This window comes from Sorghum bicolor, chromosome 4 (genome assembly GCF_000003195.3).
Source record: "Sorghum bicolor cultivar BTx623 chromosome 4, Sorghum_bicolor_NCBIv3, whole genome shotgun sequence".
Classification (NCBI taxonomy): Eukaryota; Viridiplantae; Streptophyta; class Magnoliopsida; order Poales; family Poaceae; genus Sorghum; species Sorghum bicolor.
Window position 1 is genome coordinate 3,364,777 of NC_012873.2, and position 15,392 is coordinate 3,380,168.

At 43.9% G+C, this 15,392-nt stretch overlaps 3 protein-coding genes across 6 annotated transcripts; 1 reads left to right on the top strand and 2 right to left on the bottom strand.

Annotated features, from left to right (window-relative positions):
• Window positions 704-4,025, top strand: LOC8074633 (eukaryotic translation initiation factor 5). Its single transcript, XM_002451501.2, has 2 exons — window positions 704-856; window positions 2,117-4,025. Exon 2 carries the CDS (start codon window positions 2,417-2,419, stop codon window positions 3,761-3,763), a length of 1,347 nt encoding a protein of 448 aa, XP_002451546.1. The 5' UTR covers window positions 704-856; window positions 2,117-2,416; the 3' UTR covers window positions 3,764-4,025.
• On the bottom strand, window positions 5,887-8,424 carry LOC8074634 (cell number regulator 11). 4 transcript variants are annotated; one of them, XM_021460408.1, is made up of 4 exons: window positions 6,826-8,424; window positions 6,665-6,736; window positions 6,326-6,535; window positions 5,887-6,156 (listed from the first exon to the last, which is right to left on the bottom strand). In XM_021460408.1, the coding sequence occupies exons 1-4, from the start codon at window positions 6,878-6,880 to the stop codon at window positions 6,077-6,079; spliced, it is 417 nt and encodes a 138-aa protein (XP_021316083.1). In that variant the 5' UTR covers window positions 6,881-8,424; the 3' UTR covers window positions 5,887-6,076. The 4 variants fall into 4 exon arrangements, with proteins under 4 accessions (XP_021316083.1, XP_021316082.1, XP_021316081.1 ...); XM_021460407.1 differs by having other exon boundaries at window positions 6,665-6,742; XM_021460406.1 differs by having other exon boundaries at window positions 6,326-6,736.
• Window positions 8,616-11,329, bottom strand: LOC8069970 (exocyst complex component EXO70A1). Its single transcript, XM_021460405.1, has one exon. The coding sequence runs from the start codon at window positions 11,078-11,080 to the stop codon at window positions 9,050-9,052; it is 2,031 nt and encodes a 676-aa protein (XP_021316080.1). The 5' UTR covers window positions 11,081-11,329; the 3' UTR covers window positions 8,616-9,049.

Sequence of the window (15,392 nt, forward strand, 5' to 3'; positions counted from 1 at the left end):
TAAATTTATTTAATTTGTTACCACCTTAGGGCATTTTTATTTAAAAATCGAACCAAACTGACATGGTTGGATTCCATGGCTAGAAGTTCGATTGCTCCAGTGCTAAATCGATTGGTAGAACCCACCTCACAAATAAACAAAAAAAAAGCATTGTTCTCTCCTCCGCATATCTCCGGCTCATTTTATTCTCGTCGGTTGAAACAGTCTTGGATAATTGATTTGAGATCTGACAACCATAGTTCGCATCCTACAATGTAGTTAGTTTGATTTATTCTATCTACGGTTCACTACGGTTCATTTTCTAGTAACTGGAGGTGCTCTCAGTCCTCTCCGTCACGAGTTATGTCTGTTTTTGCTAAAAAATATTTTTATCAAAGATCATCCAACAAAATTCTTCTCTATTTATTAATTATTTTTGCGCACGCGGAGTCCAGTCCACGCAATCCTCCTATATATCACACAACTCACTCCAACACAAAAATAAATAAATAAATCAATCAAACAAAATAAAATAAAACCCGGGAGGCACAGCGCAAAGCAGTTTAGGAAGCGGACGAGAGGCCAACTCAAGCCAGATCACACGAAAAAGAAAAGAAAAATAAAAGCCCGAAAGAAAAATTAAATAATTGACAAAAAAAAAATCAGAGAAAGCGAGGCGGATACGGCAGCCCTAGCTCTGTGCTTTTAGCCCCCTCTGCGCGTCTGCCCCCCCAACCCCTCCTGCCCTCCTATAAAAACCACCCGCCTCCATCTCCCCTCCGCACTCCATCGTCTCGCCGCCGTTCCCCGCAACCTGTCGACCCAATCTCACCCGACCCGGCGCGTCGTCACCCTCCAGATCTCCCGCCCGCCACAGGTGAGCACGCGTACATCCCGATCAGCTTGTTCTCGTTCCGATTGGCTGGTAGTCGTTCTCGTTCCGATTGGTTGGTAGGCGTTCTCGTTCCGATTGGCTGGTTGGCGTCTAGTTGTGGCTGGTAGGTGTTGGTTCATAGGTCTCGGATCCAGCGTGGTCTCGGATCCGCCCGAGGTGAGCACGCCTGTATCCCGATCAGCTAGGCGCTGGTTCATAGGTCTCGGATCCAGCGTTGTCTCGGATCCTGCCAGGGTTTGAGTATTCGTAAGGAAACTTAACTAGGATTTAATTAGGGTTTGTTTGGTAACACCACCTCGGGTTCGATTATCCGTGAGGAATCTAACTAGGGTTTAATTAGGGTTTGCTTGGTATAACACACAGATTAGGTTGTGGTCAGATTTTGGTTTATGCTGGATTAATGAAATTTTCAACTGTGTGTACAAGTACAACAGATTTGTTGTATATTCGCGTTGGGTGGTCTGTTTGGGTAGTTATTAATTGGGATCCTAAAAGTTCATGTATTATGCTCTGTTGTTTGATTTCAGTTTATGCCAGTTTAATGGATTTATCAAATGTGGGTGTAGATTTGTTGTGTATATGTGTTGTAGCTCTGTTTGGATTATAATATATTTATGCTCTAGGATTTGCCTGCTGCTGATTATGTTGTGCTCAATATTGGTAGGCATATGCGTGTTCTAGCTCTGTTTGGATAGGGATTTTTGGTTGTTTAGTTTGGGTTTATTATTTGTGATAGCTTGTCTTATCTTATATTTGGTGATGATGGTATCTTTTGCCAACCAATTTTAGTCTGGATGATGATAATAATCGCCTATATACTAGTTTTGTTTATATGCTGATGGGTTTTCTGTACTCATTATGTCCTGCACATGGGATGCAATGGTTAGGAATTATTTCCTAGCTGTTGTTAGTTTATTGTTTCCTTTGCTGGTATTCATCCAGGAGATACAATTTTCTCAATTGACACAATAATGTGATGAATGATGGGATTTCCATGTATACTTTGTACCAATTCATATTCTCTTTTTTGTAAGTTATTTGGGTAGGTGCATGAAAGTTTTGTTCTGGGTGTAATCATTTTGCTTAGTTGTCTATCAGTATACATGTTTGCACTGCTCTCATCAGTTCATATTTTAGCTATTCTGTCATACGATGTTATATCTGTCCTTCCTACAATGGAGATCCATATTGGTGCTGTATGGTCTCTTTCTGACATTCAGTCCTCTGTTTGTGCTGTACCAGGTAGCAGCAACTGTTCTGCTGCAGTCTGACAAAGTGGAGGGCTTAGGAGTTCCTGCTTCTTTTATGTCTGAACAATCTTTGCTTTATTTGGGATTGCTGGGAGAGTATTCTCGCGCGACGAGGAAAAGGCATAAGGTTCAGTTCCACTGCATGCATCAAGAGCCCATCTGGTTTCCTTGTCCTGAGGTGTCATTTGCTGGTGCTCAGAGTCTGCTTGGTTTTCTTGGAGGATCAGCAGAAACTTTTGATTCTGGACTTTGTCACATCTGATAGCATCAACTTAATAGATCTTTATTCAAGATGGCGCTGCAAAACATTGGTGCTTCAAACAGGGATGATGCCTTCTACAGGTACAAGATGCCCAGAATGATTACCAAGATAGAAGGTCGTGGTAATGGTATCAAGACAAATGTTGTGAACATGGTTGACATAGCAAAAGCACTTGCCAGGCCAGCTTCCTACACAACCAAGTACTTTGGATGTGAGCTTGGTGCACAGTCCAAATTTGATGAGAAGACAGGGATTTCCTTGGTTAATGGGGCTCATGATACTTCTAAGCTGGCTGGTCTCCTTGAAGTATTCATCAAGAAGTATGTCCAGTGTTATGGGTGTGGGAATCCTGAGACTGAGATTCTCATCTCAAAGACCCAGATGATATCACTGAAATGTGCAGCCTGTGGGTTCGTCTCAGATGTTGACATGAGGGACAAGCTCACAACCTTCATCCTGAAAAACCCACCAGAACAGAAGAAGGGAGGAAAAGACAAGAAGGCCATGAGGAGAGCTGAGAAGGAACGCCTGAAGGAAGGTGAGGCTGCTGATGAGGAGATGAAGAAACTGAAGAAGGATGCAAAGAAGAAGGGTGCATCCAAGGAGCCCACTGCCAAGGGTTCAAAGAAGAAGGCTACTGCTGCTGGCTCTGATGAGGACCACTCAACCTCTCCAACTCGCAGCCGTGATGGTGACCATGCAGCTGCAGATGAGGAAGAGGATGATGATGATGTTCAGTGGCAGACTGACACTTCTATCGAGGCTGCGAAGCAGCGCATGCAGGAGCAGCTGAGTGCAGCAACTGCTGAAATGGTGATGCTGTCCACTGAGGAGACTGAGAAGAAGAAGAAACAGGCAACCCATGCTAATGGTTCAGCAAAAGAAATCCCTGTTGAAAAACCTGCCGTCACTAAGCCTAGTCCATATGAAGAACTGGTTGGAGACATCAAGGCTAGCCTAGGAAGTGCTCCTACCCCTACCCAGCTCAAGGCTGTGCTTGCCTCCTCAACCCTTCCTCCCCAGGATGTGATGAATGCTCTCCTCGAGGCTCTATTTGATGGTGTGGGCAAGGGGTTTGCGAAGGAGGTTGTCAAGAACAAGAAGTACCTTGCAGTTGCTGTGCCAGATGAGGCTGCCCAGGTCCTGCTGGTTCAGGCCATTGAGGCTTTTGGTGGCAAGTGCAACCCTGAGGCGCTGAAGGAGGTCCCAGTTGTCCTGAAAGCCCTGTATGATGGAGATATCCTGGAGGAGGAAACCATCGTGGACTGGTACAATGCTGCTGTTGCAGCTGGAAAGGACTCCCAGGTTGTCAAGAACGCCAAGCCCTTTGTTGAGTGGCTCCAGAGCGCCGAGTCTGAGGAAGAGGACGATGAGTGAAGGGGGGCAGCTCTGCTCTACTGCTGCACTTAATAGTATTATATATTTCAATTTAGTTTCTTTTGCTTGTCTGGTGTGATTTCGTGTCAGTGTTCGTGTAGTGTGGATGTCTAAAACTGTTAATTGTGGTGTGGTGCAGCATACCCTATGTGGTTGGCTGCGTGTGGTGTCGTCAGTTTGGTGTCTGTGTTGGATGTCACAGTTTATTATGTTCCTGTGGATTGCTACTATATAATATTTGCTTGGGTTGTGTTCTTATAACCTTCCGGGATGTTGCATTTTTTTATTGCATTGTTGGTTGGTTCTGTATTTTAAGGGGTGAGCAACCGAGGATTATGAAATCAGCAGGTAAGAAGCTAGCTCGTGGTGATGTTAGCCCCTTTTTTCCTATTGCGCGCACTGGGTTTTTTTTTTGGTTCTGGACTGAAAATCCCATTCGTGCCTGCAGAGTTTTACCCTGTGCTGGATTGGAAAAATTGAACGTAGTCTATTCGTTGCTAGGGAAAATATCTTTATATATTTTTAAGCCGAGGAGATATTTTGAAGGTAGTACTTGTTAACATAATGGAGAGGAACGCATTCTTCTCGTTTTTGTTATGTCGGCTCCCTTTGAATATAGCATTTTAACATGTGAAAGAAAAGATATTTTAGTTTCCTGTACTTTTGCATTGAACTGTGGAAGAGTAGCATTTCAATTTCAGCAATTTTGCCCACGTATAGCATCTGTGCCCAACTCACTATTACTGCTATATGACAATGCCATAAACCGGGTAACATCATTTTCTGAGATGCAAGCTTTTCTGTATGATGGTTTCCGTAAAAAAGGCTGTAAAAAAAAAACTATTCTCTTTCAGTTTTTTGTTTCCGTAACAGGTAGAACGTTTGTTTCCGTAACAGGCCGGATGGAAGCATGAGTTTATTATGTCCTTTGTTCGTGAGGGATTTGTTTATGTTCGTTAGAAAACTGATTCATGTACAAGTTATAATGCATGTACACATTGAAGGCCTGTTCGTTTGCAGCCTGGAATGGTCTGTAATTATTCTGGATCTGGAACCATTCGATAAGGCCACGTTCGGTTGGCACGGAATCGATCCGGCCAGAAACGTTACTCTATTTTATATAGAAAATCATCGACAGGAATCATTCCATCCAGAATTTAGCCTAAACAAACAGACCCTAAGGCCTTGTTTAGATCCAAATTTTTTTTGGATTTTGACACTGTAGCACTTTCGTTTTTATATGACAAACATTATTCAATTATTGAGTAACTAGGCTTAAAAGATTTGTCTCGTGATTTACAGACAAACTGTGCAATTAGTTATCTTTTTTATCTATATTTAATGTTTCATGCATGTGCCGCAAGATTCGATGTGACGGGGAATCTTGTAAAGTTTTGGGTTTTTTGATGCATCTAAACAAGGCCTAAATTGTATGTTCCGGGTCGTTCTACGCCGAGAACGCTTAACCGAACGGGCCCTGAATCTGTCTAGACAATTGTTGAGTCGAAACAGTTTTTACTTTCCATTCGTTGCTTCAGTAGTTAAGGTGCATGTTCATGCGACTGGAATTATGAACTCTAGTGATTTAATCATATTATTGTTACTTTTCAAAAAATACATATGCAGGAAAAATCACCTTGAGTCTAATTAAGGGCCAAAGTCGCTTGGTTGTAATAGTTTGATGGTCAAAGATACGCAGTTAAGTTTGATGACCAAAATTGGACTTCGGCAATAGTTCGATAACTGAAAGTAAACTTCGTCTACCTCATTGATTGAATGGCGCTATTTTGTAGTTGCCACCTTTTAAGGTGGTGTTTTGCAAGTATGCCATCATTCATTTTGATGGGCTTGCAGCTGAAGTCTGAACTGAACTACTGGAAGACCCTTAGGCTGTGTATGCGTGCACATACACACTCTCTTTGCCACTTGATTTTCCTTTATATCTACCATTCCTGTCTCCAACTGTTACATCATGCGTTCCGCAATCTTGATCGTATTTACATATTCAGCTTGTGCAGTATTTCATTGTGCATCATAGGTCTAGTTCTCAATTGTTGGTTCTTGAGCAAGCAGCATGTATCCGAATTCATAGCTGAAAAAAATTAGCAGTTGGACAGTCGATGTCGTATGTGTACATACAATGCTTTATTTATTTATTTTGAAACGATTCATACAATGCTTTATGCAGGAACGTAACTCACAGGAACACGGACACACGGGAGATGAGAAGGAAGTGCAAATCATCATGGACATGACCAGCAAACGCTGGAGCCTGAAAAAAAAAAAACCGCTGGAGCCTGGAGCTATGCTATCCTAGAAGCACATGGATTGCTTTCTTGGTGGTGTCGTCATCCCATGAAAACACCCCACCACCTTGTTGCTACCTTCCCATCCTGCAAAAGGAATAACAGATAAATACTGTGATTCAACCATCCCCCTTTGGAACTCTGGAAATTTCACTGTTTTCTACGCTTTTCCTTTGAAAAATAACCAATTCCTATGAAATTCCTGTGTTCTAAAGTTCTCCCCTATGTTTTCTTTCAGCAGGAGGGAGAGGGATACCGTTGGCCATGTTGAAGCCGCGTTTCTCCAGCTCCCTGTACTCCTGGCAGAGTGCACAAGGGCCACACCAGAAGTGGACGCAGCAGTCCAAGCAAGGGGATTCTTGCAAGTTGTATTGTGTGCGCATTGAGGAGCGCTTGGTACAACCATACAACCATTGGCAGCCTATTGTTGCAAGCAGATAATACAGTGTGCCATTCATGCAGCATGCTGCAAACAAGCGGGAGAGTGAGCCAAGGAGACTGATAGCTTTTATGCATGCATCCACCAGAAAGATGAAGATAAACTTTTTCATTGAAAAGATTAAAAGATGATGATGAGGGTATGTAGAACACATACATATGGAGCCTCTGTCCACGATCTCAGCAGTGCGGCCAAATGTGACACAGGGGCACCAGAAAGTCAAGCAACCTGCAACTTAGGGAAAGAAAAAAAACTGAAAATATGGATGAGGTGTTTGCAAGAGGCACAGGAAGAACAGAGAAGCTAGGTTTGCATACAGGTGTTGAAATCTCCAAAGCAGTCGCAAAGCCCGACTGACCACTCCCCCGGCATGCTGTGAGCTGTTTTAGCAAGTGTGGTTAGTTTGTTGGGTAGACTGTGGTTTGTGAAATATGGTGAAGAGGTCTGGCCTACCTCTGTGTGTTTCAAGTAATGCTACCTTTGATCCTCTTGAGGTTATATAGCACTAACAATGTGATATTACTATGAACCCATTACAAAGTTAATCACTAGAGCAACCTATCTCAGAAAAAATACTTAATTTTCTTTTTGTTTGGCCTTCTCTGGCCTGCGTTGTTTTGTATTTGCACGTTTGTAAGCTTCTGGCCTTCAATTGATCCGCCAGAGCACCTCCACGCCAACTGGCATGTTCTGGTTTGAACCGTTCCTTCTGAAATCCCTATGCTCATCCAGTCAGTGTCCTGGTCCTGGCATCAACTTGGAGCTTCCAGTTTGTCGGTAACTTCCATTCCTCCTTGCAACGGTTTCCATCTATCAGGCTGGTTGGATGAAGGATAAAAAAAGCTTTTCCATGTTATCAAATGCTAAAGAGGAGAAATGTACCTGGTGCCTGGTGCTGAACTAAATGGGGAGTTTGCCAGGATGCTGCAGATTCTCGTGCGTCTAACTTATCCCATAAACGGTCCATTCGCAACACTAGTCTGCGTGCAAATCATTAATGTAACAAAGGAAAGATCCAGAAAAAAGGAATAATAGATCTTAAGGATATGAGCCCACACATGGAAAATCTTAAATCCAAATTTCCCCAAGGATACTCTCCCAATATCCCATGAATTCAACACAAACAATTTAAAATGGGGGAGAATGAGTCAGCTAAGCAGAACTCCAAATTATATGACATAATTGGTTGACATAGCTGACTTAACCTAACAATAAGGTGGATGATCTGCGGGGATGGCAACGACACTAGAGGTGGATTTTAACTCAGGAGGAAGCTTCATCTATGCACTGCAGGCGTGGAACAAGAGGGGTGCCCCAGCCATTCCATGTGAAATTAACAGTCCACATCAAAGCAGCTGTAAGCACGTTCTTATTGCCATTATGTGTCTGTTTCTGGCCCAAACTTTCTGCTGCCCATTAAGCCCTTTTCAGACCGAACAAAAAGCGGCTCAGGCCCCACTGTCAGATTGCTCCAAGGAATTTTAGCGCAAGGAGGGATAAACAAACAAAATTTTCCAAACATATTTCAGATGCTTATATTACTCCTGAATGCCCAACAGTGCAGTGTCCACAATTTCAAGTTCCTTCAATTCATCCTGCATCAACGCACATGACAACACTCATTAGCCAATGACTCACTGAACTGAAATCCATCCAGTATGAAGAAAAACTGTTCCAGATCAAGTACCCAATAGATTGGATGCCAGCTTCACTTACAGCTGGTCTCAGCCTAGCAGCCTTGAACTGACAGGGATGGCAACAAATCAGTTTTGGGTCTAAACAAAAGGGATCATGCAAGAATTACCTGTTCTGTAATCTTTTCTTTAACCATATTGTGAACTGAAGGGGGCAAAATAAAAATATATGCAAACAAATTTGTTATGATCAAACTATTCTTTGTTTAAATGTAGTAGTGCAATTGTATATTGGGGTATATATCTGTTCCAGTTTACCAAACAAATAGCACATCCTCACTGACAGATCCAGGGACTGCCATATTGTGAACTGATGAGAAAGGAGAAGAAGAAGAAATGCAACAGCGTTAGTTATGATCAAGCTGTACTGTGTAAATGTAATGCAATTGTATTGGGGTATATATCTGCTCTAGTTTACCAAACAAATAGCAAATCCTCACTGAAAAATCCAGGGTCTAGTTTTTGGTACATGGAAAGGTAATGCCCACAGGTCACCTAAAATACAACCAATTTTACATAGCTACACAGCTGATAAAATATCTCCAAATGAATGATATGGTGCCAGGGTCACTAGCAGGGTCACTAACAGAAGTACAAAAGAAGAGAAGATAGCTCAGGAGGATGTAACATCTCAAATAGGAGCTGCAGAAATGATCACCACCCTCTATTCTCCATGCTAACTAAAGAGTAACTTATGTTCATATGACACCACTGATCCGACCAGGGTTCCATTATTGGGTCACCTATCCAGTGCGGGACTGTTTGCCAACTGGGTCAAATGAATCATTTGCCACATACCGGACATTGCATCATATTGATCCAATTTTTTGGGGTTCTTCAACGGAGGCTATTTCACTGCAGAAGCACTCCGATGCAACCCAGTCATTGCACTGGCAATATTGCCACTGGAGTGCTTGATCTGGAAGCTTCCAGCCCTCCTGGGCCGGGGCATGTAGAGGGCACTGAGCATCTTCTCCAAACCATCGACAGTGTACCTTACATACTTGCTGGCATTTCCCTCTTGCTCCACAAGTGGCCCATAGTTCTGCATGTAGCTCCGGTAGGTAGGAACAATAGTCTGCACCACAAGATTACATGTCCTCTCCCGCAAATCCTTGTCAGGTATAACCCACGACGATTGCCTGCAATGCATCTCATCAAAGCTCGAATTGAATGTTTTGAGGCGCTGCTTCACCAGGTCCCTTGCCGTGGCCCGGCCCTTGGAGAACAATATTAATCCCTCCCGGTTCAGTAGCGGCGAAAGTGCTCCCCAGCTCTCCCTGATGAACATTGACAAGTAGTATTCCTTGTATTGTTCATGCTCTCGCAGCCACACATCACCCAAGACCTCTCCTAGCTTAGTAGCCTTCAGATGCCTAAAGAAATGACAATGGGTATTCATCATGAAGAGATACGACAGTGTAGCATTGTCATATGCCTTGGACCAAACATCAAAGTTAGCTTCAAGGGCCTTGACAATGTTTAGCACCACGTCAACAAGCATCCTGTCATTGAACACCTCTTTGCGCCAGCTGCGATGGATAGTTAGCACCTGCCCAAGCACAGTCCTGTATTGCTCACTAAGCAGTCGGTTGCAGTACTCGACGACAAAGGTAACTAAGCGCGGCACGCCCCCATCAACTGGGGGAGGCATGTGCCGCTGCAGCTCCACCTGCACAATCAACTCCTCAAAGATCTCGACAGCCCCGTCTATCAACAACTTGACAAGGTCCCTTGTCTGGCTCTGAATCTCCGCGCAGGCTTTGCCACCGAACAACCTATTGAAGTCCAGCCTCAGCTTATTCAAAGAATCAAACACCTCCAGCAGACGCTGGAGCTTGATGGGATCCTTCTTGGCATCAGCAACTGCACGGCCAAACCTCAAGAATTCAAGAACCCTGGCTTGTGCCGCCACCTCTGCAAAGCATGCAGACGCGGCATCCTTATGCTGCCCAAACACCTTGGCACAGAGCTGCCGCTCTGACTCGAGGAGACGGCGCACCAGAAACTCTAAGTGCCGCCCCCACAGCTCAAGAGCAGGTCCCAATGCCTGGGCGTCCTGAGACGGGTCGTGCAGGTAGTCGAGGCCGAGAGCGCGAAGACTGGCACTGACCACACCCCCGCGCGCATCGATATAAGCGGCCACGCAGCGGTCTTGCCTGCCGTTGGCCACGAGGCGATCGAGAATGAGGGTGAGCTTGTGGACAGCGGCGGCAGGCACGCGGGACGGCGCGACCGAGCCAGCGGAGGCGCCGGGCTGCGGCATCGCGAGCGGCGCGGAGTGGTCGGCGAGAAGGCGGCGGAACTCGGCCTCGAGGATACCGAGGGCGGCGGCCAGGAGCCCGCCGTCGAGGTCGCCGGCGGGGGGCGTCCTGAGCTCGTCGAGCGTGACCCCGAGTTCCGCGAGGAAGCGCGGGTCGGCGAGGTCGCGGTCGCCGAGGTACTCGACAATGTCGGCGAGCCACTGCGCGGCGAGCCCGCAGTTGTCGGCGAGGAACCTGTGCGCCTCCTCGAGCTGCGCCAGGACGGCGAGGTACCCCGGCAGGTCCCCGGCCGCGCCGGAGCCCGCGGCGCCGGGCGCCAGGAGCGGCGGCTCGAGGCCGTGCACGGCGTCGAACACCTTGAGCACGGCGGCGGCGGGGCCCACGGCGCGGTCGATGTGGGGCCCGGCGGCGGCGAGCTCGGCCAGCGGCGCGCGGATCGGGCGCACCGCGGCCTCCAGCGCCGGCAGCGCCGTCTGGATCTCCTCCAGGCGGGGACCCGCGCGGGCCAGCGCGTGGCCCAGCGCGCGCGACTTGTCCACGCCGGCACGCAGGGTGCGTCGCGCCGCCGCCAGGCTCGCCGTCACGACGCGGCCCTCGCCGCCGCCGTGATCCATCCCGGCGGACGAATCGACGGCGCCCGAGCCCGTCGCAATGCAGGGCCCCCTGGAGCCTCCCTCCTTCCCCCTCTCCCTCTACTCTCCTCCTCTTGCTGGAAGCGGCTTCTCGCTTTCGTGTGGATTGCTGGCGAGTGGCGACCCAGAGGGGAGGAGAGAGACGAGACGGAGAGAAAAAGTTTTTTTTTTTTTTTTTTTTTTTGGGACGGAGGTTTGGGTTTGGTTGGGAAGGATGGATGGATCGAATCGAAGAGGGGAGGAAAAGATGATATGCCCGCGCGTGGGTTTGCCTTTTCTTGGTTGTATGAAAAGTGATAAAAACACTTTTGTAAAAAAAAAGTGATAATAAACACACAAAAAAAGTGAGGAGAAATTATCACTTTGTACAAAACTTTCTCTAAAATATTTTTTGCAAAATAATACCATATCTGAACCTTTTTTTACAATGACATCGGATAATTTTGTTTGTATACTATAGAAAGCCATCATTTTACATGCTTTTATGTGGTTGTATCATGTTTTTAAGCAAATCATGAAACTTGTTATGCTATTTCATTATTATTAGAAATTATTAGGAAGTGATTTCTAAACGTGTAAGCAAATGAGACTATTGATGCAATAAGAAGCCATCATTTTACTCGTGCCAATGGCTAAGCCGCAAGCGACAAGAGCCATAGAGATATAGGTAAAAAAATGTGAATGGCTAAGCCAGAAGCAACATCTAGCCATAGAGATATAGGTAAAAGAGTAATGTGTTTTGATATCTATCTCTATTTTTTTAGCAAAATCATGTCATGTGTCCTACCGCTTCATTAGAGTGGGCATGGATTACAAAATGTAAGGGGTGACAAAATTAAGACATTGAAACCCTTTTCGAGATTTTACAAAATAGGGTTGTTGTAGCATTTACACAGTTTGATGTCTCACTATATGCAATGGTGATGTCTTCAGATGGAATCCAGCAATTGATTCGATACACTATTTTGTTATTAAAGGTTCTCAGCGTAAACACTCTGAGGCTCTAGTCACTATTTGTCATTGTTTACCCATCATAGGACACTTGACATTTTGTTGTAAGCCTTGTAGATTACTTTAACAAACCTCTCCAGTCGTTGCCACCCCTTATGTTTTTAGCCATTGCCGTCGTTCTTTTTATGAATTCAGAGGGGTTTCCCACCCCTTCTGTCTTTTGTGGAACCAAAGCATATTTTTACAATAGAGTATCAATATACAAGAAAAATAACAAAAAAAAAGTAAAATTACACAAAATTGTCTAGCTCCTTTGCTTCTTCCTCTGTCAAGTCTGCCGATACCAAGAAGGAACCCATCTCTCTTTTACAACAATTTTCTAGATAAATTTTGTTTAGAATTTATCCTAAACAAATATAATGACGAAATTAGATAATTTTTGTGGGATCTTATTACCTACAGTGACTTTGATGATTGTCACAATAAGGTTACCATTGCATACGTCAATTTCATTGGCAGGAGGCTTATGAATAATCCCTACGAGGGGTAGTAAATCCTGGTAATTGATCTCATCATCAACAGCAGTGAAGAGAAAGAGACATACATGACGAATCAATGGTTAGATGTGTCCTCTCACTTTTCTGTCATTCATGTTCGTCTCATTTCTGCTGAAGCCTTTCACAGCTATGCCATGATGTTTTCCTCGATATAATTATTGGCCCTGTTTGGATCCATGGGTTAGAGTTAGATTTAGCTATTTGGGGCTCAAATAGCCCTAAAGTATCCAAACATGAGGGTTAGATTGGGGTTATTTGCATCTAACCCACCCAAAAAACTATCCCCCCAAAGAGGTGCTTATTTGGGCTATTTGGGACTATTTAAGGCGGGGCCCACAGGAAAAGGGATCGGCTGTATCGCACGGGATCTCCACTCACGATGCCTCCCAGCCACGATCCCTCCCAGTTACCAGCACTGCTGCCTCCCAGCTCGCCTCGCCTCCGCCTCTCAACCGCGCCACCACCTCCAAGCCGTGCTGCCGCCTCCCAATCGTGTCGCCGCCTCCCAACAATGGCAAAACAGCCCGCAAGGTACCATATGGAGTAATGGAAAAATGGCCCGCCGCCAGCAATGGCAAAACGGCACGCAAGGTACCATGTGGAGCAATGTCATTTGTGAGCGGGAGGAGGCCACACAACAGCCGGCCACACCAAATCTGGCTGGGAAGGAGCCAAATGAATGGGAAAGTACATTTATTGTCAATTTAACCCTTGCATCCAAACACCTATTTGGCTAGAGTTAGTTGAGGGCTAGTCATGAGTTAGAGAATAACTATAACCTCTAACTTAGTTAGAGTATCCAAACAGGGCCATTATAGACCAAAAGAAATAAAAATTGAAAGAACATACCACGAAAGCTGCGGCTTAATCTTGCCCGAATCATTGCCGAGTTGAACTTTGAACGTAGAAAAAGACGCGCGCGCGGCGCAGAATGAGGTAGCATGTGGAGCGAGGGAATATTTTTTTTTTTTGATCATCGCGAGGGAATAATTTGAGATCCAGTGTGTTGTGGGCTTGTGGCGGTGGGCCATGCACGTGCACCCTGCGCCCTGTAGGGTTGACGCCTTTAGTTCAAAAAAATGCATTTTTTTAAAGATTTCTCGTCACATGCGGCACATAGAATATTAAATATAAATAAAAAATAACTAATTACATAGTTTATCTATAGTTTGCGAGATGAATCTTTTGAGACTAGTTAGTTTATAATTGTACAATATTTTTTAAATATAAACAAATTACTATAGTATCCATTTTGCAATTTTTTTTGAACTAATCGCCTTGTTTGGTTCCAAAAACTTAACTTTCACCATAATATACATGTATGGAGGATTAAATATAAATTAAAAAAATAACTAATTGCATAGTTTATCTGTAATTTGAGAGATGAATCTTTTAAATCTAGTTAGTCTATGATTAAATAATATTTGTCAAATACAAATAAAAATGCTATAATGTCTATTTTGTAAAAAAAAAAATTGAACTAAACAAAGGCTTGGTTCGTTGGTTGCAGGCCAAAACAAATCGCAACGGGCTGGGCCCGTAGGCCATCAGCGCCGCCTGTCGCACACGGCTCGGCTGTTCAGATTGTCAGGCCCATTGGCTGTCCCCTCGCGAATCCAACGCTTCAAACTTGTCCGGGCAAAATTCGCAGGAGAAAATGAGCGAGATTTGGAGCCAATTCGTGGCGGGTAGGAATTCAGTTCAGGAATCCCGAAAATTTAACCTTTTTTTAGTGGAACCCAAAAATTCAACTAGGTGAGTACGGAGATTTAGTTATTGTAGATTTATTTATATTTAACAAGCATAAATCTAAATAAAATTTATAACTAAGTTATACATGATCTAATGAGTATGAAATTTTTACTACAGTTGAAGCATATAATAATTAGCCTAACATAAAAGTTTCACCATAATTAGACCATACAAACTGCAACTATGAATATTTCATTCAATTACAGAAAAGAATAAATCTAAAGTTACATTACAAACTTTGTACTAAATCATACTATATTATATGTTTACTATGTAGTGGAGTCAAACAAAACTAGGATTTTTTTATGATTTACTAAGTTTTTTCAAAGATTTAGCCGAAATAAATAAAAATAAAAGGATAAAATCGTCTTCAACACTGCTTGTAATAGAACTAGAGAGGTAAGATAAACAGTTTTAAAAGTTGTGAGAGGTGTTTTGTCTGATTTTAAAGATTAGTGAGGAAAAATGGATTATGGTGAAAATTAAAGAAGATAATATGGACTTTCTCCATATCACAATGCATCACATCAAAGCTGGTATTGAATGTTTTGAGGCGCTGCTGGTCCCTTGCCACGGCCCGGCTCTCAATCGTGTTCGCTCAAATTTATCAATACTATTTTTTAGTCATAGAACAATATTTTTTTCTCATAACAAACTAGGATCAACACTGGCCCAAAAAATCAGCCGGTACTCATGAAAAGCATTTACTAATAGTATTCGTTGTATTGCTCATGCTCAAATTTGTAACTTTGTTCTGCAGGTTTAGAGGCTCCAAACATGTGAAGATCTTCCAAGGTTATGATGGCCTTGTGCGAGTTTTGGCGAAGTTCTATCTATGTGCTATTCTCAGATCGGTATCGTATATCTATGTTGTGTTTATCTATAACCGTGCTTAAATTAATTATGGCATCGCCCAGCTTTTCGAAACACGCATTGGTTTAATTATTAAATTATTGATCAAAGATTAAATCCTGATATTTTTACAAGCTCTAAACTGAAGGGGTTGTTTGGTTGGGGTAATAAAATTTAACAAT

Coding starts and splice junctions, on each gene's coding strand:
- LOC8074633 (XM_002451501.2), top strand. CDS start 2,417: ATGGCGCTGCAAAACATTGGTGCTTCAAACAGGGATGATGCCTTCTAC.
- LOC8074634 (XM_021460409.1), bottom strand. CDS start 6,880: ATGCCGGGGGAGTGGTCAGTCGGGCTTTGCGACTGCTTTGGAGATTTC. Junction 6,743..6,825: donor CTTTGGAGATTTCAACACCT/GTATGCAAACCT, acceptor TCTTTCCCTAAG/TTGCAGGTTGCTTGACTTTC. Junction 6,157..6,325: donor CGGCTTCAACATGGCCAACG/GTATCCCTCTCC, acceptor TTCCTTTTGCAG/GATGGGAAGGTAGCAACAAG.
- LOC8069970 (XM_021460405.1), bottom strand. CDS start 11,080: ATGGATCACGGCGGCGGCGAGGGCCGCGTCGTGACGGCGAGCCTGGCG.